The sequence below is a fragment of the Aphelocoma coerulescens genome, chromosome 7 (assembly GCF_041296385.1).
Source record: "Aphelocoma coerulescens isolate FSJ_1873_10779 chromosome 7, UR_Acoe_1.0, whole genome shotgun sequence".
Taxonomy (NCBI): Eukaryota; Metazoa; Chordata; class Aves; order Passeriformes; family Corvidae; genus Aphelocoma; species Aphelocoma coerulescens.
The window spans coordinates 21,265,449-21,290,137 of NC_091021.1; the positions used below are offsets into that span (position 1 = coordinate 21,265,449).

The following is a 24,689-nucleotide window of genomic DNA, read 5'->3' on the forward strand; positions in this document are numbered from 1 at the left end:
AAAGTGTCTTTTTCTGGATCAGCAGGAAAAAGCTGAAAAATAATTTATAAAATATCTAAATAAATTCTGAACAGTTGCTTTTAACTGTCATTCAGCCTTGAAATATACTGCTTCTATTTCTATTTAAGCCTGGAAAGAATTTCTGACCAAATGTTGGGGTTTTTTCTATTGGTACAATCTAGCTTGCCTAAATTATTTCATTTTCTATTATAGGTCATTCTTATGCAAGAATCTATAAGTAATTAAATTTACAGGATGAAAACATGGCACAGGCACTGCTGGTACCACCTGGACCTGAAAGCTTCCGCTATTTTACTAGAGATTCTCTCGCAGCTATTGAAAAACGTTCTGCAGAAGAAAAAGCTAAAAAGCCCAAGCAAGACCATACAGATGATGATGATGAAAATGGTCCAAAACCAAACAGTGACTTGGAGGCAGGAAAGACACTGCCATTTATTTATGGTGACATACCTCCAGGAATGGTATCTGAACCTTTGGAAGACCTGGACCCATATTATATCAATAAAAAAGTGAGTGAATAATGTTTTGCACAAAAGAGAGTATAACTTTATACACTAGAAAAGTTTAATCACAAAATGGGATGGTTAGAACTATCAATCCACTAAATATCCAGAATCATCCTTCAATTTAGCAGAACTGATTGATGCTCTTCCATATTGTGACTGTTTCAATTCTGTTGAGTTACTTGTTACTTACTTCATCATAAGGAAGATGTATCTTCCTTGATCTTGTCTGACCTTGAGAACAGAATGAATTTTCCTGATTTCAATATAATAGTAAGAGTGGATATGACAAAAGAGATGTTTCAAGCATGGTTTTGCAATGGAAATAGTTGTAGATAACAAGGTAGCATCCACCCAAGTTAGTGAAATAGAGGACTGTAAGCATATTCTTTGTTTCTGTACAGGTGTATAACATATGCAAACATATATATGTATGTAAGAAATACATATGTATCTCTATATATGTAGCATATAGAGACTCTTTAAATCTTGGCTCATATGAAACTACCACAATGCAAACTATTGCTTGAGGTGCTTGGGTTTGCTATGATAGATCTCTACTGCAAAGCTGTCAATTAAAAGTCTCTGGCAGACACCATGGAAAAGCTGAGTTTTGATGAAGGAATAGAAAAAAGACATTTTTGGTGTTCTGAAGAGTTCATACAGAAAGGCCAGAGCAAAGAGGTTTGAGATAAAAGCTATGTATCTAAGTTAAATGTGTGGGGCTGTAACACAACTGACCGTTAGTAGAAAAACTGTGCTCCACGAAGAATGTAAACTCCTAAAAGAGATGCATTTTCCCTTCCAATTTGCACAGTCATACACAGTCCTCCTTTTCACGTGATCCCCAAGTCAGGGACTCAGAGATAGAAAAGGTAGTTCAAACAGATCCATTCAAGTAAAAAAATTGACTTTTTAAAAGTCAGGATTTGCAGTAGAGTGTATGGGTTTTGGTCTTGTAGCAATGATGCATACAGTTGAAAGCAAACTAATGTTATTTGAGTTAGGACAAAGACAAGGAACAAACAAGTATATTTCCATAGCTGGGATTAGCTGTAGACTTTTAAAATTCTCCAGGGTCTGAAATAGTACCTGGGAATAGGTAAAAGTACCTTAGGTCCTGCACTGATTACTGAAAGGTACAGGTGACAGTAAGAGCCAGTTTTCATCTACACCCTTGTTTATTTCTGTGTGCTCCTTTAGCAGCTATCAAGATCTTCTCTCAGTTTCTGATAGACCTGCAGTGTTGTGGGTAAGGAGAGTGAAAGAAGATGAAGAGGTGGATAACACCCCTAAATTAAAAAATGCAGAAGGTTTTTTATGGGAAAGTACTTGGGAGTATCTTTTCCCATCTCTCTGAAATCGAGAAAGGACTTGACACAGTTGCTCTAATGATGGCTTGAAGCATTCCAGGCTGCCATCAAGATAAGAAACTTGATGCTGAGCCCTATAACAAAATCAAGGCATAAAATACTTTAAACTCCAAAGAAACTTAATTTATTTGTCAGGAAAAGATCATGCAAATAATATTCTCACTTTTGTGGCTAAATTTTTGGTTGCCTTTGGTTTGTAAAACTGGTTTAAAAATTATGGCCTCAGTAACGGGAACAGAAAATAAAGCAGAATATGTATGTAATTGCATAACCTAACAGTTACCAAAGTTAAATAAACAGTGCTGTAGATAATACAAGTATGTACATTATTAAGGAAATGTAAAGAATTTAAAGCTTAAAGAAACAGCATTGACAAGGGTTATTTAAATTTATACGTTTTGGGTTATAACAAGAGTTCCATGCAAATTCTTACTTTCAGTATAATTTTCAGCACTAAGGGCTTTTCTGGACTAGCTGCAAAAATTCAGGAATAAAGTTGCATAAATAAGTTCAGGGATAAAGTTATCTGAACAAGCCTTCTACAAGTGAAGTTTCAGAAAACCTGGGAAGTTCTGAAGTATAGTTTCTAACCTCCATTGATCAGAAAACGTAGTCAGATTTTTTGGAACAAAAGTGTAAAAGCTCACACTAATGATGGACTTCTTAGTCTATGAGAGCAATTAGTAAACTGTAGAATCTTTAGTCATGGGTGACATCTGTATTTATATTACCTAGCAGTATAATTAGGCTCAACAGAAAATAAATGGACATCTTAAATCATGGATTAGAGTTAGTCATCCCTCCTCTGGTGTATAGTAGCAAGTACCCTTAATCATTGACTTGTCAATGCAGAGGAAATCATACGTGAATTGTAGTCTGTCTTCAGGCTCAGCTGCAGCAGTGACCTTGGGACAGGCAACATCTTTCTAGCATTTCCAGCTGGGTGAAGGACTGTAGGGCAGGGAGAAATGCCAAGGAGTGTGTGTCCGTTCTCTGCCACCCTCAGTGTTAGCTTGATGTTATTCCATGAACAGGCACCAGCCACACTCCCTTACCTATTTTCTTTCCTACCATGGAGAGGTTTGCTTTCCCTGCCTGAGATGACTGACCAGATAGTCAGTAAAGCCCACAGAGAGGGCAGCATTTTTCTGATCACAGCCAAGTTTTTACAGAGAATGGAATTCAACATGGAGAACAGTGATACTATATAGCTGTGCTGAGAGTGTAACAAAGACCCCATTATGTTAACACAAAGCAGAGCCATTACCATCGACAAAGAGCAAAAGGAATGAAGAATAGTCATGTCCTGAAGAAATTTCAAGCAGCACCAAAGATGCAAGCAAACCTCATTCACACAAATACACTTAGGCAATGACTGCCCACAGAAACATAATAAACTGAGCAAAAACCATACGTTTATCAGGCCAAATTTTAAAAGATAATGACTAGCTAAATTTACTGCTCACATACAGGGAGAGTAAAAGCATAGTGTTAATAACAAAACCAGCAATTTTTTTTAAAAAAAGACTTGTTGTGATAGGATACCAAATTCTGGTGTATGTTTGTCTCACATTGCTCAGAACTACCTTAACTGGCAATTTATTAATAATTTTAATTTTTTTACAGATATATGTTTTGGAAGATCCATATAATTGATATTGGTAGTATTTAAAATAGAAAATGAAAGCAAAATTATTTTTAAATTGTGGTTGATTGTGGAGTGACAATTTCCCCTTGTCACTATATATATCTGTGTGTATACAATTCTGTCAAGTATTTGTTCCAAATACAAACTGGCATTTAGAATTGCCCTTTTGCTATTTTGGTTTTGTTTGTGTTTGCTCACAAGGTAGAATGTATTTGATAAATTTGAAGGTCTCACTTTAATCAAAGACTTCATTAAAAATAAAATTGAAATATTTTAGTGACAAAATGCTGCATTTTGCTTTTATTGATAAGCTGCCATTTTGTTCTGTAATTCCCACCAATTTTAATAACATCAGAATTCATTCCACATGCTGGCAAATTTTGCACATTGGAGAATTGGCTGTGGAGGGCTTAATCCATTGTATTCATAGAAATCAGTTATTTTCCAACCACAGGTAGACAGTAGAATGGAACTTGTACCTCTCAGGTGGAGAATGGAAAGTTTTAGTAGAAGGTGAAGATATATATGTAGTCAACACTGTATTTTAATTTTGTGTTTCTTTTTTTCAGACTTTCATAGTATTGAATAAGGGAAAAGCAATTTTCCGTTTCAGTGCCACATCTGCCTTGTATATTTTAACTCCTTTTAATCCCATCAGAAAAATTGCTATCAAGATTTTGGTACATTCATATCCTTTTTTCTTAATGTTGATTTAAGTGTTGCTATTTAAAAATACTTAATGACTGAAATAATACTTTTCATGTGGATATACAAATTGTGTCCATGGGGGTGAACTATGCTAAATAAATATATGTTGTTCACACTTTAAAAAAGGAGCAATATCACACATGAATTGGAGTATGATCTTCATCCCTGCTGAGAGAATTCTCTACTGAACCACCTAAAGCTGTCAGAGTTTAAATATCAGGCTTTATATCTAAAAGGAGACCTGATCCCGTACTAAGCCCTGCAGCTAAGGCCACATTAGTAACAAACCATTGCACTTGAACATATCTAAGGTCACACTTTTACCAAGACCAGTAATACTATTCATGAACTAGACTCGCTTAGCAAGGACAAAAGGGCACGGGTAAAGAGCTGCTTTTTCAGCATTATATTTTCAGCACTGGGATAGGTGTCCTATAAAAGATTCAGGATAAAGGAGCGTATTTTCAAATATATTTCAATCATGTTCAAAGAAGAACTTGGGCCTAAACAACCAACCTCTGACTAAAGATCTTTTAGAATGATCCACCTGTATTAAATGAGTAATTACATTTGGGCAGTCATTCCATGATTTACAGAGTTAAAGATGTGTTTAAATTTCATTTAAAACTTGAACCTGCTATAATTATGAAAGTATTGCATTGTTTTATAGAAGTGCACCGTAATATGCCAGATGGTACACCATTTAAAATACATAAAATTATGTGCAAAGCTTTATTTCCAGACTTTAATTAGAATGTCATGTTATTTGTACACATTTATATACACTTAATATTTTAAAGCAATTTCAGTGTTATAAAGCTGTCCTACTTTTTTGATGTATGTGCCTTAACTATAGCCTACATTATTCAGCATGCTTATCATGTGCACAATTTTGACCAACTGTGTATTTATGACCATGAGTAACCCTCCAGATTGGACAAAGAATGTAGAGTAAGTTAAACATTTTTACTTCTTTATTTTTACATCTTTTTTTATGTGTGACTCCAAACAAGAAGCATTTATAAAAATGTGAAATGCCAGAATGGGCTGGTCCAGAGTCCTGAACAACCAGATTCCATGAGATCATCAATATCTTTCTGGTTTCCTCCTGAATAACTTAAATGATTTAAGAGTAACACCATGTTCATTAAAATTATGTCTGAGGAATAGGTGAACTTCTGCTGTGTAATACAAACAGGAGCTCTTGTCCTTGGATATTCTGAGCTGTAAATTAGAAAAGGAGCTACAGACGTGCAGGTAAAATTGTGCATGTAAAATTGTTGCCATACCTTGCTTGAGTATCCATGATCTCATCACAGTGGGACTTTTATTGTGCCTTACTGATTTGAACTCATAAGTACCTGCTACAACAAGCACACACAACCCACAAACCACAAGAAACTTAAACTGCCAAGGAAAGGGCCTTACCTATGAAAGAGTAACAAAGAGCTGACCTAAATAAGGAATATTTCTCTTTCTTGTTCATGGTTATAAATGCACGTTTATTCTCTAACAAAATACAGATACATGTTTTCCTCTCAAATACTGTAGAATCATAGAATGGTTTGGGTTGGAAGGGATCTTAGACATCATCCAGTTTCAACTCCCTGGCATGCAGGGACACCTTCTACTAGGTCATGTTCCTCAAAGCCTTTTATGTTTTTATTTGAAATACTACTACTCATTAAAGACCTGCTTCTAACCACTTGTTGCTTCTTTCATTCCCTCATTTTCTCAAATAGCCATTACTGGTTTTTATTTGTTTATTTCTCTGCAAGAATGAACCTTACACTGAAGACTGTTTGGAAACTGCTACCATTAACCCATTCCCAGTTAACAGTGATGATGGCTTGTTAGAATTGCTGAGAGTCTGAAAGGAGAGCAGTAGGGTCTGTAGGTAGAATTCCTTTATTCTGGAGGTCCATGGAGATCCATGTGGGTCTCAGGAAGTGCCTGCATTATGCTGCTTATAACTGACTATTCTATGTTGTTAAATGAATAGCTGCTTGCACACCAGGTAAACTGGTAATCATGCTCTACATCTTTGAGAATAACAGTCTGGGCATGATTTCTTATATTTGATGACTGTTTATGAAATAAACATGTAATATAGTCATTAGTATAGTTATTATCCAAAACTGACTTTTACAAAACTCTCTGATTTTGACATAAAAAAAATTCTTCGGTTTTTTCCTTAGACATCTACCTGATTTATGAATGCAAGCAAAGAGGCAACCCTGCGAGTGCCAAAGAATGTACATATAAATATCAAAGTCTGAAATGTATCCATAAATACTAGAGTCAGAAATTATTTGTAGGCACAAGAACTAAGATTAAATCAGCCTTTTAGAAAATGAGTAGCATATACATCAGGTTCAAATTTCAGCAAAGACTGAACAGCAACTACAGTATTTAGGGCAAGTAAAGTTAATAATTTATTCCTTTCACTTCTAAATACTTTTTCTTTTCTTTTAATTTATCTTTGCTAAAGAATGGCACTGTCTATAAGCATGCAAAAATCCATTATTCCTGCTCTGATGATTTTCAGGTACACTTTCACTGGAATTTATACCTTTGAATCACTTATCAAAATTCTTGCAAGGGGATTCTGCTTAGAAGGTTTTACTTTTCTGCGAGACCCATGGAACTGGCTTGACTTCAGTGTCATTTTAATGGCGTAAGTGGTTCAAGAACTTTTTAAGCTTTTAGGGCATGAAATTAGTGGTAAATATTATTATAATAAATGTATTTATTTACACATATTTAATTTTTGCAACATTTGAAGTTTAGACACTGTATCACACATTTTAGTATTCATAAATCAAAGTAAAATACGGCAGAAGCCGAAATGGAGTGTCAGCCACTAGTGTAATTACTGCTGAGGGACACTAATTTCATGTCCTACATTTTTCCACTCACCAGCAATGAAGCCATCCCTTTGACTTCATGTCACCGTCCCATTACAAGCTAATTAGTTTAACTAGATGTTCACATACAAATCAGTGAGTTTCACTTCAATGACATTTAATCAAAATTGATGAAAATAATTATTAAAGTGAAAAGTACTGAAGAGACAGGTAAATTTTGAAGTATGATTGCTAGTATTGCCACAGAGGTTTTGAAGACCCACTTAATTAGTATAAGCTCTGCCTCAATTCTGAATAACTGTGATTTAATCCTACAGGTATGTAACAGAATTTGTAAACCTAGGCAATGTTTCAGCTCTTCGAACTTTCAGAGTATTGAGAGCTTTGAAAACTATTTCTGTAATTCCAGGTAAGAAGTAGTTGGTGTAAGGTGTTAGGCCCCTCGTATCTCCAACTGTTATTTGTGTGCTGTCATTGTGTTTGTGTGTGAACTCCCCTATTACAGATATGTGACAGAGTTTGTGGACCTGGGCAATGTCTCAGCGTTGAGAACATTCAGAGTTCTCCGAGCTTTGAAAACAATATCAGTCATTCCAGGTGAGAGCCAGGTTAAACACCGAGGCTGACTTTCGTTACATTGAATTCACTTTCTTTGAGCATAAGTCTTGCTGTTTGCTGCTCATGTTGCCAAAAAAAAAAAAAAAGAAAAAAAAAAGGCATGGATCATTAACCTAAATTATGATTCTTTGCCTTTTCAGCATTAGCTTCTTTTATTTTGCAAAATCAGCCTTTGAGTTTAACAGAGTCTTGCATGAAACATAAAATATGAGGCCTATGGGTTATTTTGCTTTGTTTTTCTGCATTTTATTGTGACAAATTGCCTCTACATTACAAAAGCTTAGTGCTATGGCTTTCTTGGTTTTGAAATTTTTCCTTTATTTTACCACTTAAAATTGATATTAGTCTTAAAAATAAACAAGTAACAACAGAGGAAGATACCAGAGAGAAAATAAATGGTGCACAGGAAAATTTATCAAATGCAAATGACTTTTTCATTCAAAATTACTTGCAATTCTATCTCATGCTGTCTTTGCGTTGTTGTGAAGTGTTCCAGTTTAGTATTAACTGGAAACTGAATTATTGGCAGAATATTTAATGCAGAGAAAAATTAGGAAATGCAATCAAATCTGTACTAGGAAAGCATGATTGATAAATTTTCCTGCTTGAGAATAATATTCTGTATTTGATTTATTGGAATATATGTACATTGCACATTCATAAAAAGGAATCTTTTTCTTTCGTTCATCTTCACAAGCTCTGAGGCTGCTCATGAAGCTTTACCTTTTGAAAAATAAAAAATAATTTCTTTTTAAGTGTCTGCATGGCCTCTTAATTATACGGGAAGGGCAAAGATACTCTTTGATAATTCTACGGATCTTTTTTGTTTGCAGGCCTGAAGACTATTGTGGGAGCCCTGATTCAGTCTGTGAAGAAGCTCTCAGATGTGATGATCCTGACTGTGTTTTGTCTGAGTGTATTTGCACTGATAGGGCTGCAGCTGTTCATGGGCAACTTGAGGAATAAATGCCTACAGTGGCCTCCAGACAATTCTACTTTTGAAATAAACATTATTTCCTACTTTAACAGCACAATGAATGAAAATGGTACATTTGTTAACATGACAGTGAGCACGTTTAACTGGAAGGATTACATTGAGGATGAAAGTAAGAACATCTGATGTAACTATTTTAATATATTTGTGGCCAAAATATGTAATTATTTGTGACCAATCAAAGAACATTGAGAGGTTTATATTTCTGCCTTATGTAGAACTGCTTACAGTTACTTATTGACAGAGATCAAATACATACAGTAAAAAATAAAATAACCATAAAGGTTCCTAAACAAGCTACAAAGTGAGAAGTATCTAGCCTCTTTGATTTAACATAATTTATTTTTATTTTACTTTGTAGCACCTTCAGGTTTATTTGATCTATTCATATATATTTCTAATGCTTTCTACACAGCTCATTTTTACATCTTGGAAGGACAAAGAGATGCCCTACTTTGTGGTAATAGCTCTGATGCAGGGTAAGACCCTTTCAAAAATTCTCTGTTATGCTCTGTAGAAAAAGCAGTAACATGAAACCTGGTTGCAACTTCATATTTAGAAGAGTTAGAGAACTTACGAAGTTTTGCAGCTAAGCAAGAATTTCATACTTGTGTCAAAATGTTTTACCCTCTGGCTGAACAAAATACCAATTAACAGCGTTTTTCCTGCTTGATTAGAAAATGAAGTTGGTTTTATTGATAAAATCTGAAATTTTGTAATGTCTCTTTTGGTGATTTACTGATTGAAGAAAGTAGGAGGAAACAAAAGTTAGAAATGAGAAAAAGAACATGGAAAATATTAAGAAAGCACAACAGTGACTTCATAGTTCAAGATTGAATTTATTTTTCAAGCCTAACTCTTTTGGCAAATTCTGCCATTTACATGTGCCAAATTATGAGCCTAGAATTGTTAGCTGAACTTGGATGCCTGACTGGCAACAGTGATGAGGTTTACTATATATATATATATATATATATATCAGCATTATGTGGGAAATCCCTAATACTACAATTGGATTTAGCTAATAATATTGTTTAATCTTTAATATTGTAACCTTAACAACATTTTAGCAATTATTTTGGCAGGAAATAATTCATTTGGAATAAAGATTCTATTTGCAAAATGTAATTGAGGAGAGTTTTAATATTTAGGTCATTTCAACCAGTGAGCGGATGGAATGGGTATCTTTCATTTACTATGTTCTTAGTTAAATTCTTAGGAATTTTTTTTCTGATTGAATTCAATTGTAATTTATGGATTTCCTGTGGAAAAATAATGCATATTCTTCCAAAAGACAATACATATGTTCTAGAAGAGAATAAAAGTTATGACTAAGTGCCTCCTGTTTGGTTTTCACATAGGCAATGCCCAGAAGGATATATATGTGTGAAAGCTGGTAGAAACCCCAACTATGGCTACACAAGTTTTGACACCTTCAGTTGGGCTTTTTTGTCTCTGTTTCGGCTAATGACTCAGGACTTCTGGGAAAACCTCTATCAGCTGGTAAGAAATTATTATGACATAAATAGTAAACTGTTGGTGACCTCCAAAATTACATAAATAGGCTTATTTTTACATGAGCTGAAAGCAAAATGCTGTTGCAGTGAAAAAGGTAAGTGGTGAAATAATATATAGATATGCTTTCTACTCCCCAGACTCTTCGTGCTGCTGGGAAGACATACATGATCTTTTTTGTTCTGGTGATTTTTCTGGGCTCTTTCTACCTGATCAACCTGATCCTGGCTGTGGTCGCCATGGCCTACGAAGAGCAGAATCAAGCAACAATGGAAGAAGCAGAGCAGAAAGAGGCAGAATTTCAACAGATGCTGGAACAACTAAAGAAGCAACAGGAAGAAGCTCAGGTAATGATAGAAATTGTCCCTTCTGAACAACCTTGTTCTTAAGGCAAGGAAAAAAATCTTTTATGATTAACAACACGTACACATTGTGCAATGAATTGTGGAAAATAAAAGGTCTTGTTTACCATGCAAGTTATAAAAGTGGAAATAGCCAATGAAAACCAGAAACGAACCAAATAGTAAAAAAAAGAAAGTTAATGGTACTGAAAAGAATGTTACTTCATTCACCAAAGGATTGTAAAAGTAAAATGTTTGTCATAAGAGTGTTGTAGAAACCTGACTTTAAGTAGTCATAATTAATGGTGCTTTTATGTTACAGATCTTATAAATAGCATGAACAAAGTCTAGTGATGTTACTTCTGGTTTACATCTGAGTGAGAATTGCCAAGCTGGCTGTACTTAATAGTATTCATCAAATAGAGAGAAGGATTGTAATCAGTGTTCTTTTAGGTTTCTATCCAGCAAAATAATTAAAAATATCCCTAATTGACACTGTAGTAAATCAGAAGTTCATGTATTCTTAGAACAGACAAGCAATATTCAAAACCAGATGAGCAATATTCATAACAAAGATATTATTTCAGAATTCTTTTAAAGTAATCTTTGTTTCCTTTGAAAAGAGAAGAAAATTATTTAAAGTTTTATGAGAAAAAGACATTTCAATAGACACTTTTGTGAAAGATTTTCTTATCTGAAAGTAAAATATATGCAGGGGTTCATCTCTGTGAGTCAGCCATCTGTCTAATTTCTGGACTGATTTACCATTTCTTTTATAATGGCATTTAGTCATTTTCAACAGGACTGTGTTTATAAAATGCTAGCAAATTTGAATCTTCTATGAAACTATGTTTTTGGTAGTACTTTGCAGGTATTTTCCCTAAGTTAGAATGACTCCATAAAGTGCTAATAAAAAGAGAAATTCTCTGTTTTTTTGCTTGAACAGAAATCTTTATGTATGACCTGTGAAATCTAATTAGCATATCTTTATTTTAGTCATTAAACTTTATCCTTTCCACATTCCTAAAGAAAGAGCAGAATCCTGCAAAACTCAAATTTAGAAAGGTTGAATGTCAGCAAAGTGTATGTTGCTGGCTTTTTCTTAAATCTGGTATTTTAATGCCTTAAAGGCACTAAATCACATTATATCAAAAGATATCAGGAGGCTCATCTAGATGTTTGTATGTCTGAGAGTAGGGAAAAATGACGCTGATCGAGACATAGAAAGAAAAATAGAATATGAAACAGAGACTACAAGTCAGGTTGAATAAAGACCCTGGAAAGTAATATTTTTTTAAATGAGTGACCACTACATTCATTATAAGTAAAGCATTATTACGGTCAGGATCTCTTTTGTTTGCGAAACCGTTAGCAGAAAGTAGGCAGTACAAGGTGTATCACTGACGTGTTGAGTTAGTTGCTGAGGCAGAAATTACTTTGGGACCCATCTCTTCACCCCCTTGACACTGGACCTATTCATCCACAAATTAAGACATCACAGTGGTCTTTGGGTTGCTCCACTTGTTTGACATTTACTGTTAGTATTATGAAGTAGATAGGCGATGACTCAGCATCTGCCGCCTTTGTTTCTGTTTGAGTCTTTGAAGGATGATATTCTGAACCAGTATGACAAAACTTTGAGTATTGTTTTTTTATTTTATAAACACTTCAGAATCCCTTTAATATTCCATTTAGCAGAAAAAGTCTGTATACAGTCAACTTCTATAGCATGGGTTGTATATTGTGGCAAAGAAAGACATTAATTCATACTATGAGCTTTCAAACTATCCTTTCCTGCTGTAGAGAGATATGTCATTATTCCTGAAATACTTGAATATGATATTGGCATTGGTTTTGCTGGATAATTACTAATCATCTTGTTATATAACCCTAGTCTAATGCCATTTATCACACCATCCTTTTTTGTAAGCTAAGAGCAGCCTTTCATCTTCCCGAAGATATTTCCACTACAGAATTTCATAGGAATCTCCCACAGTTCTCTCAAGGAACAGCACCAGACATACTCTCAATCCTTCTTTTTTTGATGACAACCTTTCTCTAATGAACCAAAACTAGTAGGCTGACCACTGTAGTTAAAGATACTGGTCCTGAGTTTTGGGATGACTCTGCTCTAGTAAGTCATCTCATCCCTTTCTATCCAAGAAGAAATCTAAACTTTTCTTCTTCTCTCAGGCTGTAGCACCAACAGGCAATAAATGTACCTTTGCATATCTATAACAAAGACCTAGAGTGCAGATAGGGTGGGACATGTGGGAGGGGAAACATGAAGAGGGAGGGAGGGCTTGAAGATGTGCCTAGAGAGTGTGCCTGGTAGCAGCAAAGGCAGAAGGAAAGTAAAGGGAGTGTTCTTGCTGTGAAGACAGTAAGGAAAGGCTGGATTCAACTACTTTCATGGCACTATTTGGATTTTGATACATTAACTCACATGATGAATGTTAAGCATTAGTTTTCTCTGTAAGAGCTCAGAAGGGATGAGCTGAATTAGACCATGATGTGGGGCTTTTCTCCAGAGAAAATGCAGCAACAGGTCTGAAATATATGAAAAAGCACTATGTTAACACTTTTCTGACTACTTTTATTTTAGACCAGTGCCTTGTGCAGCAATTCTTTAAGAAATAGTGTAGCTATTATTCTGCTGAACTTGGTGCTTCAAATAGCTCATGCTGCTAAACAGTGAGGAGCTGTATGACTCAATAGTTTATCTTCAGTACAATTTTTGGGGGTATATTTACACACTCAAGAGTGTACGAAGAACATTATTATCACAGTGATAATAAAAACCAGTTGATAAAAGACTATAAAATTATTCTTTTTTTGGCCTACTAAGAATACCTTGCTTTGTAACCTGACAGACAACAGCAGCAGTAGCAGCGGCATCAGTTGCATCAAGAGATTTCAGTGGTGTAGGGGGATTAGGAGAACTCTTGGAAAGCTCTTCAGAAGCATCAAAGCTGAGCTCAAAGAGTGCTAAAGAAAGAAGAAACAGAAGGAAGAAAAGAAGACAGAAAGAAATGTCTGAAGCAGAGGACAAAGGAGATATCGATAAGTTCCCCAAGTCTGAGTCAGAAGACAGTATCAGAAGGACAAGTTTCCGCTTCTCCACTGAAGGAAGTCAACTGACATATGAAAAAAGGCTCACTTCTCCTCACCAGGTACAGCACTCTATTTTACTAAGTCACATGTGTTCACTCTACTTTTATTTTCACTGATATTACAGCAGGTTTACATATTGGAAGTTATATAAATGGTGAAGGAAGGAAAAATCAGTGGAAGCACCATTCACAGTGTAAGTTTGAGATGTTTGACCCATTCTATTAGCAAAGGGATAAAACAACATTCTAAGAATACTTATAAACTTAATTAACACATTTCTGAAACTGTATTTCTGAGGATGTGTCTGGCAGACTGGAGAAAGAAAGATTAGTATTCATATATATGCATTAATGAACCGTACATTCTGGATCCATTTCAAAACTGTACAAATATGTGACTGCAACATCAAAATAGTCTGCACAGGAAATCCCACATTACCATTAGTTTCTATTGTTTTCTTTAATTAGCTTCTTTAATGTGAAGATAATGAGAATAGTTGCAGTAGTACTGCACAGTAAGGACAAACTACATAGGGATCTTTGGGGCTTGTATATATAACAATTTAGTCATACTGTTCTTTTTCGTTAGAAATCCATTATACATGACAGAGAATCATTGCAATCATAGGAAAAAAGTAGTTTATGAAGGACCTCTGTACATGATTTAATCCAAAGTTCAAAGCTCTACTCCCATAAATCAAAGGGTCTCTACAGCTCCCTGAAAGGGGGTTGTGGCTGGGTGGGGGTCAGTGTCCTAGGCAACCAGTGACAGGATAAGAGGAAATAGGCTCAAGATGTGCCAGGAGAATATCAGATTGGACATCAGGAAGAATTCTTCAATGGAAAGGATTGTAAAAAATTGGAATGGACTACTCAGGGAGGTGGTGGAGTCAGCATCCCTTGAGGTGTTCAAGAAATGACTGGACATAGCACTTAGTGCCATGGTCTAGTTGACAAGGTGGTGATCAGCCAAAGGTTGGGCTTGATGGTCTTGGAGGTGTTTTCTAGCCTAAATGATTCTGTGCTACTTTTGCTTATTTCAAGGCTACACACAGTTACGGCATTTTTAGAAAAAATCACTCAAAATGCATCTCTTCAAAATGATAATGTGTGGTCTGAGCCAATAGATGGCATTTACCTAAGAAAACCATCCAGGTTAAGAATAACTAATTAAAGACTCTCTTAACGTTTTTTTTTGCAGTTGTAACAAAGCTTTGGGGCAAAAGTTGACAGATACAACTAAAACTTGGGTGCCACAAGAACGAAAGAATTGCAAACAGTAGAATTGGTAAAGGAAGAACTGAAATTTGTTTTGTTAGCCATGGAGTATCTCCCTGGTGAGACAGGGTCCAGAGCAGGAAACAATGAGGCAGAATGGTAAGGAGAGATAATCTGCTCTGCTGGCCCCTGTAAGAGGTTTTGTCCTTTGATACCATATTCCATATGCAGTTTGCCAGAAAAGTCAAACCTTCCTTTCAGTCCTAACTTTCTAGTAGCATGTAGACACATATATTTCTGCCTCTACATGTGTTAAAATTGCAGCCACTTTGGCTTATAGCTTTTGTCTCAATGCAGCACGAACTTGCAGAACAGGCATTGTTTCTCCCAAATCCCTGAGGGGGCTAATCTAATTGGCTGTGCTCAAAATGTGGTAACACATATTGGAAAGATTGGCCTGCAAATAAAACATAGCAGCCATGGGAACATTCTCTAAAAGAACAAGGGTATCACTGGTAGTCAGATGAAACCCTGGTGAGCATGTCATTTTTTGAAGGACTGTAGGTTGGCCAGATATATTTAAAAGGAAATGTTTAAAGGGTGTAGTAATTAGTTTACTGCTTTGTCAGAATTCAGTGTCATATTCCACAGAAGCTAGGGGTTTCTTTTGGATAAACTTATCTTTCAGTATAAGCAAAACAGCACTTTTTCTCCAGCCAAGTTTACATAAATGGGTTAGCAAAATCATTTGGCTGATATTTTTCAAATAACTCAGCCTGAGGCTGACAACCAGAATAGAAAATTTCAGCCCAAACTATTAAAATTTGGTGTAGATGTAAGAGCTATACCAAAGAGCAGAAAAAAATACATCTCATAATGGTAAACACCTTCCAACCCTGGTAAACAACAGGCAGTTCTACCATTTCCGTACATATATTATGTGTGTGAATTTATATATCTGACTATGCATATACAGAGATACATATGGGTTGATATATGTATATATACAGTGTTTAATTTTCAACATATTAACATAGGATTATATAATATAGGACAGTTTTCACTTTCACTTTAATTATGCCTGGGATCAGACCCATTGCTATTACATATGAGGACTTTCCACCTGCAAAAATACTGAAAAAGCGACAATAGTCTCAAACCAGGTTTTTGATGAACGAAGATGTGAAGATTTGTACAAATGCAGTACTGAAGGCTGAATGCCAGGTTACTTTTCTCCACAATTAGTACTCATTTTATTTATTCATGAATGCTGTTAATAAAATATGTAGCAAGGGAGAAGAACACTTCATTAACCGGCTTCTACTGTAATTAAAAGATAAATTACCAACAACCACTGATTTATTTTTCTCACTTGTAGGAGAATATCTTTAGGTAACGGTGTCCCTGATGAATACTTGCTTTGAGCTGCCTGACAACGGAGTGGTACATTCTGGCAGGTGTGTGCAGCCTGCTATAGCCCCCAGAGAGCTATGCCTAAGAGTGCTGCTACTGTATCTCCAAAGCTTCCCCAAGCTGTCCCCTCTGTCTTCTAGTTATTTTTCCCACACTGTTGAGCCTATTGTGAAGAAGTCAGCCAAGTTCCTCACATCAGTTTAGAAGGATCTCAATACCAAACTTAAGATCACTTCTGCATCTACCAAATAAAAGAGAAAAGAGTGATCAGTGAGCATTGTTAGTTGTTATCCCTAGGAATCCAAGGGATGAAGAAGAGAAGTAAAGCACTTTTAGCTCTGTACTCTAATAGAAGGAATAAAAGATAAATAACTGCAAAACCTTGATAGTGATATTGAAAACTGTCTCCAGCACAGGCCATACCAGCTCTATGCGCCGTCTTCACTCAGAACTTTTCAACCTTGCTTATGTCTTCTGCACAACTTTTCTTTAGTCCTGCTACATTACCTTAAAAGAATTTTTCCCCTCTACTTCAGGTCCCCTGGTGAACACATTCCCCTAATGGACACGCTTATAATAAAATGACTATCCTTCCTCCAGCACTCTAACTGTTCTTTGAAAAGCCAAGAACTTACAACTTTAGTTCTTATGCTGTTTTGTTTGGTTTGTTTTAAATCTTTTACAGTCTTTGTTAAGCATTCGTGGTTCTCTGTTCTCACCGAGGCGCAACAGCAAAACCAGCATTTTCAGTTTCAGAGGTCATGCAAAGGATATAGGATCTGAAAATGATTTTGCTGATGATGAACATAGCACTCTTGAAGACAATGAGAGCAGAAGAGATTCTCTCTTTGTCCCAAATCGACATGGAGAAAGGCGCAACAGTAACATTAGTCAGGCGAGTGTGTCATCTAGAATGATACCAGCCCTTCCAGTAAATGGGAAGATGCACAGCACTGTGGATTGCAATGGAGTGGTTTCCTTGGTTGGAGGACCTTCAACTCTAACTTCACCTACTGGTCAGCTTATACCAGAGGTAATTATAAGTAAATCAGTAATTATTGTAGTTTGGTTCAGGCACAGAATTTTCTCTTATTCCTCATCTCTGCATTCCTTATAATTTCTTAAAGAAATAATTTGCAATAGTTTCTAAATAAGAGAACATAAAGGAAAAAAAGTCCTCAACCTCCTATGTCTAAGGCTTAGTAAAGTAATATATTCTTGCTTTCAGCAAGAGATCTGCACATGGAAAAAAAAGATTAATTGAATTTTACAATTTGTATATAGTTTCGCTTCAACAAAGGTAGACATTCAATATATAAATATAGCTATAGCTTGGAAATATGTATAGAAAAACTCCTATAAAATTAAACAGAAGGTGGTTACTACTCCCATGATAGTTACTAGAAATAACCCTTTCCGAATTTTTTCTCGAGGAATTTTGTCTCGCTTTTCATGAGAAAAACATGTACCATTCCTAAATATCTTTCCAATTACATAACATTTCAGCCTCAGTTTCAAACTTCTGTAAGCTAAGATGTTCTTTCAAACATTCAAATAAGCAAGCCTTGCCCATACATAGTATTTTATATGTTAGTATTATTATTATCATCACTATCAAGAAGGTACCTAGCAAAAATTTTGTTCAGCCAGTCATTTAAATGTGAACCACCTCTGGTCCCACATTGTGTTGGTATTGGGTCCTTCAGGTGATTAGCTACACTGTACAAAATTCCCACTGAGTTCACCAATAAAGAAGAAAGAAATCCTGACAAGAACAGAAACATTCAGTGTGTAAGAAAAGCATATTACATTGCACAAAGATGATTTTGATTAGCACTACAATATTTATGCAGTAAATACTGTTACTTGGCTGTTGAAAAGTATGGTCTAATTCCTCAGTATTTCATTTACAGGGCACCACTACAGAAACAGAAATAAGGAAAAGAAGACTGAGTTCATATCAAATTTCCATGGAAATGCTGGAAGAGTCTGCTGCAAGACAAAGAGCAATGAGCATAGCCAGCATACTTACAAATACAATGGAAGGTATTTGATGCATTTTATCTGACAGGCAGTTCAGTGAAGTTCTGCTAACTACATGTACAGAGAAATTATTTACATAATTTGCTTTGTAAATGTAAAACTGGATATGTGGAGTGTCTGAATATCAGATACAAAAGGCTTTTGAGCATTTCTAAGGTCATTTACACAATCTAAATGCTTAACCATTGATTTTTCATAGCACCTTCCAAAATATTACTCTACTAAGTGGACTAACAAATAATGGTAGCTAGGGGGATGCCAGAGCCTCAAACAGAAAATATAGGGATTTTTTTTTTCTATTAGACATCAGCAGGAAAAATCAATTAAGATAACCCAGGCATGCAATACATTAAAAATAGCCATTCAAATAAGAAATTATAGGTATGCATTACAGATCATTTATCTGATATTGTAGTGGCTCGGTGTAGTAGCAAACATAACACTTTTAGTATCTCAAATCAAAATATGTACTCATGTTTTGTACATACCAGAAAAAATGTGAATCCTTTATGAAGCTTATGCCAATTATATATAGCAGCTCACTGACGAGTGAATCATGTTGGCTTTTAATATCTATAATTAAGATATCTGCTGTAAGCAAGTCAAGTAACCTAAACTAACTCTCTAGATTCTCCCTACTGTCATGGGAAAGACAAATACATTTCTCTCTTTAGACAGTTGTCTCAGATGATTTACTCTGACTTCACTGTCCATTAGTTGTAGAGGATCGTAAATAAAGTAGATGCCTTACTTTAAGGTGGCTGCACATGGGTGAGGGAAATCTCATGTTAGTGAGAGCTGTTTATTTGATTGATATAATCTTTTTCCATATTTTAAAGCAAGAACTTCCAAGAAGATAAATTTGTAATACTCATTTTTTCTATTTTTTCTTTTCAGAGCTTGAAGAATCCAGACAGAAATGCCCACCATGCTGGTACAGATTTGCAAATACTTTCTTGATCTGGGATTGCTGGAGTCCATGGTTAAAAGTAAAGCATGTCGTCAATTTAGTTGTGATGGATCCATTTGTTGATCTTGCTATAACTATTTGCATTGTTTTAAACACCTTGTTTATGGCCATGGAACATTACCCAATGACAGAACAGTTTAGCAGTGTCCTTTCTGTGGGGAACCTGGTAAGTAGTTTGTCATGCACTACTTTTTGATGTAAAAATACCCTTTTCTAAAAGAAGAAACGTATAAACGCATTGAATTTGTTTTAAATCTATTCCAAAATGTCTTTTTATAATCAGTTTAGAAATGGTATATATGATTTTCACAGGTAAAGTGATTTTTTTACTGAAGCCTTTGTCTTTCATGAATCTTATTTTCTAACTACTATAATGAAATAACTGAATATAGATGGAAGCGCAGTCTTCACTGGAATGCCAGACTTGTTAATGTCTACCTTGGGTTTTTTCTTTCCAATGTTAAGGTAGATTATGCAATTTTTACCGTGATACTGATATTACATCACAGAAAATATTTTTCTTCCATACAAAATTGATGAAATATTCAATGTCAGAATTTCTCTTGGAATTTTTTTTAGTTACACTACAGTGAAAATACCTTTACAAAAAAGGCATGCTCCCAAACTTCTTTGTTGTGCTGCACAAACAACTGATCACTACACAGTTCAAGAAAGTTTTGAGTTAAATTCTGGATTTAAAAACACTAAAAAGCATTGATAATTTCACATTTGGCACTTGGAGATAATTTACATCACATTATCACCCTGAAATTCACTTTCCTAAAGGAAATAGCTGTCACACAGCATGGTAACTATGTGTGAAACTTCTTTATTCTTGCAAAAAGCCCGGTACAAGAAACTCCAACTTCGCCTGTCTACAAGACAGACTTCAGAGAGTCTATGCTTAGAGAGTCTGACATTAGAGAGTAAAACTTTTAGACTGTAAGCTAGGAAAAACTTGCTGTCAAGTCTTATTTTACTTTACTGGAACCATCCGCATCAAACAGGACTTAAAACACCAGGTGACATCACATCATCTCCTGGATGGATAGTCCAGCACATACCAGGGAGCTGAACTGCTGACTGGTCAATAGCTTTTTATAGGTTTACCAAACCTCTGTCCTACTATATATCCTGATTTAGTTACTTGTTTTCAGTGTTTAGGAATACTTAGATGCCATTTGGAGATAGCAATCAGCTGTTTTTTATAACAACAGGTGAGAGAACTCACTGGATTAAAAAAAATTCCTCAGGTATATAAATTTCTCATAACAATTCATTACGTTTTGTTTTAGGTATTCACTGGGATATTTACAGCAGAAATGGTACTAAAGATTATTGCCATGGATCCTTATTATTATTTCCAAGAAGGCTGGAATATTTTTGATGGTATTATCGTTAGCCTTAGTTTAATGGAGCTTGGTCTTGCAAATGTTGAAGGATTATCTGTTCTTCGGTCATTCAGATTGGTAAATACCTTGTGAATTAAATATTTGCATGCCATTATCTCACTCAAAAAAAAAAAAAAAAAGTAAAAAGTGCTGGTGCCTGTAATAATTACCATATTTTGGAAATACGTATTGTATACTTCAATGGCTCACATTATTTGTCTTATGTGCCTAATTTGCAAGCCATGTTTGGTAAGTACAAATTTAAGGTGTTTGATACCTTTTAGTATCAAATTATCCTATTGATCTTCTATCTAACTGATATACTTTGCCAACATAAGACTAACTGCTACCTTTAAGAATTTTGTAAGTCTTTACACTGATTTCATTAAGAATCATCAAAGCTGAATATCTGTAAAAAAATACATATTGTCACCAGCATATAGAGTCATAGCATTTTTAGTCTTTATATTGTGAACATTACTTTGTGTTACTTGTGAACTTAAGCAGATCCTCTCTTCACACTTATTTTAATGGGCACCAACAATAAACTTCTAGTTACACCATTACATATAACAGTTGTAACAAGCTGACTTTAAGATAACATTTAAATTGAAATATTATTGAGCTTCTAATAGAAACGTATTTTTTAATAGCAATTAGTATTGTGCACAAACTAGTTTACAGATTTGTTTCCTAGAGGCCCAAGATTAATGATTTAAAAGTCTTTATTACCAATAGTCATCACATTGGTTGAAAACCTTATCTCCTAATACATAGAGCAGGAAGGAGTGACTTATTTAGCACTACTTGCAATGGTATCCAACTTCATATAACATAGTTTGAGTAATGAATATTATTAGTGTTTATGATTTGAATGGACATCATAATATCAAGATCAAGTTTTTGCTTAAAAAATTGGCCTCTATCTAAGCATGGAAGGCTTAATGTGGTGCTGAGGGAAATGTGGAACCAAGCCAACAAAGAGGGTGTAGTCACAGTGATGAAAAGAGTAGAAGCGTCTAAAATGTCTCTAAGAATTGTTCAGGAATCATCTGTAAGTGGACGTTTAAAAATAGTAAAATAAAAACCCACAAATTTTTGTCAAAAAAACCACAAATTATGACTTTTTTTTACTATGTGCATCACTGAAATCAAATGATAAACAATGCATTTTTGACAACTTCTCCATGTTCCCTGCTCCCCATTAAAATAATAATGTGGTACTACTGAAGAACAAATTAATACAGAAATTGGTATGCTCTGCTAGCCAACTTGAACCTAGCTTCTCTTTTGTAACACTAATAGTTCATCTGCATTTTTGTTTTTCAGCTTCGAGTTTTCAAATTGGCAAAATCTTGGCCAACTCTAAATATGCTGATTAAGATTATTGGCAACTCAGTGGGAGCTCTGGGGAATCTGACCCTGGTGCTGGCCATCATTGTGTTCATTTTCGCTGTGGTTGGGATGCAGCTGTTTGGCAAAAGCTACAAGGAATGTGTCTGCAAGATCTCCAGTGACTGTGTGCTTCCTCGCTGGCACATGCATGACTTTTTCCACTCTTTCCTGATTGTATTCCGAGTGCTGTGTGGAGAATGGATAGAAACGATGTGGGACTGCATGGAGGTTGCAGGCCAAACCATGTGCCTTATTGTTTTCATGCTGGTCATGGTGATTGGAAACCTAGTGGTACGTGATGAACGTTTTTGAACATTAACTCTGATGCAGATGTACAGGACTCACAGCTAGGCAATGAAAATTTTTGTCATCCTTCTGTTTAGAATTAAAAAATTAATCTGAATGGGCTAAATTTTGGGTAAAAACATATGATAATTGCATTTTCCTCTTTTTCACACATTTCTATCCACTGAAGTACTCTTACTATGGGTACAAGCATTTAGAAGGAAACAAAAATGTCAAATTCAACATCCTGTCATGGGAGTGCTGCAGCTAATTTAGAGCTGCTGTTTAATTTTTAGTACTGAACTTTTTGTATTGTTTACGTGTAAAAAACAAAAATGAAACCCAGAGGGATTTGCCGTCCAGCTTAAAAAGGTGTTTGAAAACTTCTAACTCAAGATTGTACAAGAAACCTTTATAAAAAAATTTAAATTCAAGCTGACAAGTTAAAATGCAAAATATCAATTGATAAATATTGAATTGGTGAGAACTTCCTAGACATAAGTCTTATAAAAGGAATGAACCATTCACACTTTAAGTTTCTTTTACTGTTAAAATTTGCAGTCAAAATTTCCTGTCAAAATTCTCTTCCTTTAGTGATATTTTTAACACGACTTAAATTTTTATAAAATAGAATTCAAAGTATTTGTATCCTAGTTATTTACGTGACCTTGCAATCTTGACATTTTTTCAGCAAAAATGTGCAGAGCCCCAAAAAGTTATTTATGATCTGCAACCTGCTCTACTGCTTTTTTTAGAATCATAGAACTATTTACATTGGAAAAGGCCTTTGAGATCATCAAGTACAACTGTTAACCTAGCACTGCCAAATTTAACACTTCTGATATGTATGTATTTACTATATAGCTGTATTCTCTCATCTTTTAGGTATTGAACCTATTTCTGGCCTTGCTGCTGAGCTCATTTAGTTCAGACAACCTTGCTGCTACAGACGATGATAATGAAATGAACAATCTCCAGATTGCTGTGGCAAGGATTCAGAAAGGCATAGATTATGTTAAAAAAAAGATACAGGAGTTCATCCGAAAAGCCTTCGTTAGAAAGCAGAAATCTTTAGAGGAAATCAAAGCACTTGAAGAGCTAAACAACAAGAAAGACAGCTGCATTTCCAATCATACTGCTGTTGAAATAAGTAAAGATCTGAATTATCTTAAAGACGGGAATGGAACCACCAGTGGTGTAGGCACAGGCAGCAGTGTGGAAAAATACGTAATTGATGAAAATGATTATATGTCATTCATAAACAACCCAGGCCTCACTGTAACAGTGCCCATTGCACTTGGAGAATCAGATTTTGAAAATTTAAATACAGAAGAATTTAGCAGCGAATCTGATATGGAAGAAAGCAAACAGGTAGGATTTTTCGTATCTTAACTATTAAACTGTAGTCATACATTTACATGATTTAATTACATATTTAGAATGTTTAAAAACATGTTAAAAAATGTTAATATCCTATATTTTATGTTTTAGAATTTTATGTAGTACAATTCAAGAAAAAATTATATAATGGTATAGTGTAGAAGATCCTTAGAGTTTACATTTTTAGTATTTTGTTTATTAAAATTTGGAAGATATTTGATTTTAAATGTGATTATTTCTTTCACAGTTTTATGAGGTTTTAGGACTGGTATACACTTGATAAAGCATTCTTTCTGTAGTACCTCCATGATAAGAATTTATGGAATAAGGGTAGAAGGCTAAGGAACAATGAAGGAGTGTACAGCTTTGCATACCTAAGCAAACATTAAGTGGAGAAAAAATATTTCTCTCAATATTTAGGGTCGTTCTAAAAATTAACACTGAGACATCACAAATCACTAATATATTCTGGATTATCTAAAAGTTTTTGTGAGTAATATTTGAACAGACTTTGCGTTCAGAGACTATGGCTGGCTGAAATAAAGTAATCTAGGTACCAATGAATGTCATGGTAAAGCAGCAGCTCAAGTTATACTGGAGAGCAAAGTGATCTTGTAATACAGAAGCATGCAGAAACAGCTTACTTGAAGGATTTATGCTGTTGTTATTATTGTGCAAAGTGACAAAAGTTGGTCTAAAAAATCAATGCTATGTGTTTCAAAAGCTAAGTGGCTCAAATACCAAAAGTGATCATGTACAGGTGCTAATAGTATACAAGGAAAACTTTATATATTGGGGTAGTAGTCAATGACAAGCTAATAAACACATTAGCAGAATCTAATTATATTCAGTGCCATTAGAAATTTAGGAACCTTGTCACTTAAGACATCAGG

The 24,689-nt window shown here is 35.0% G+C and overlaps 1 protein-coding gene across 10 annotated transcripts in view; it reads left to right on the forward strand.

Moving 5' to 3' along the window:
• The first annotated feature begins 263 nt into the window (after nucleotides 1-263).
• Nucleotides 264-24,689, forward strand: part of LOC138113371 (sodium channel protein type 2 subunit alpha-like) — a 50,926-nt gene continuing 26,500 nt past the window's right edge. Inside the window, exons 1-16 of one of the 10 annotated variants that reach the window (XM_069021543.1) lie at nucleotides 264-530; nucleotides 4,115-4,233; nucleotides 5,115-5,204; nucleotides 6,802-6,930; nucleotides 7,438-7,529; nucleotides 8,572-8,844; nucleotides 9,148-9,211; nucleotides 10,094-10,235; nucleotides 10,388-10,594; nucleotides 13,462-13,761; nucleotides 17,018-17,392; nucleotides 18,246-18,378; nucleotides 19,273-19,511; nucleotides 20,641-20,814; nucleotides 22,066-22,422; nucleotides 23,302-23,787. In XM_069021543.1, coding sequence (XP_068877644.1) covers nucleotides 264-530; nucleotides 4,115-4,233; nucleotides 5,115-5,204; nucleotides 6,802-6,930; nucleotides 7,438-7,529; nucleotides 8,572-8,844; nucleotides 9,148-9,211; nucleotides 10,094-10,235; nucleotides 10,388-10,594; nucleotides 13,462-13,761; nucleotides 17,018-17,392; nucleotides 18,246-18,378; nucleotides 19,273-19,511; nucleotides 20,641-20,814; nucleotides 22,066-22,422; nucleotides 23,302-23,787 — 3,447 coding nt within the window. Of the gene's footprint in view, nucleotides 531-4,114; nucleotides 4,234-5,114; nucleotides 5,205-6,801; nucleotides 6,931-7,437; nucleotides 7,530-7,625; nucleotides 7,718-8,571; nucleotides 8,845-9,147; nucleotides 9,212-10,093; nucleotides 10,236-10,387; nucleotides 10,595-13,461; nucleotides 13,762-17,017; nucleotides 17,393-18,245; nucleotides 18,379-19,272; nucleotides 19,512-20,640; nucleotides 20,815-22,065; nucleotides 22,423-23,301; nucleotides 23,788-24,689 lie in introns of all 10 variants that reach the window. The other 9 variants (XM_069021544.1, XM_069021545.1, XM_069021552.1 and 6 more) reach the window with 9 other exon arrangements.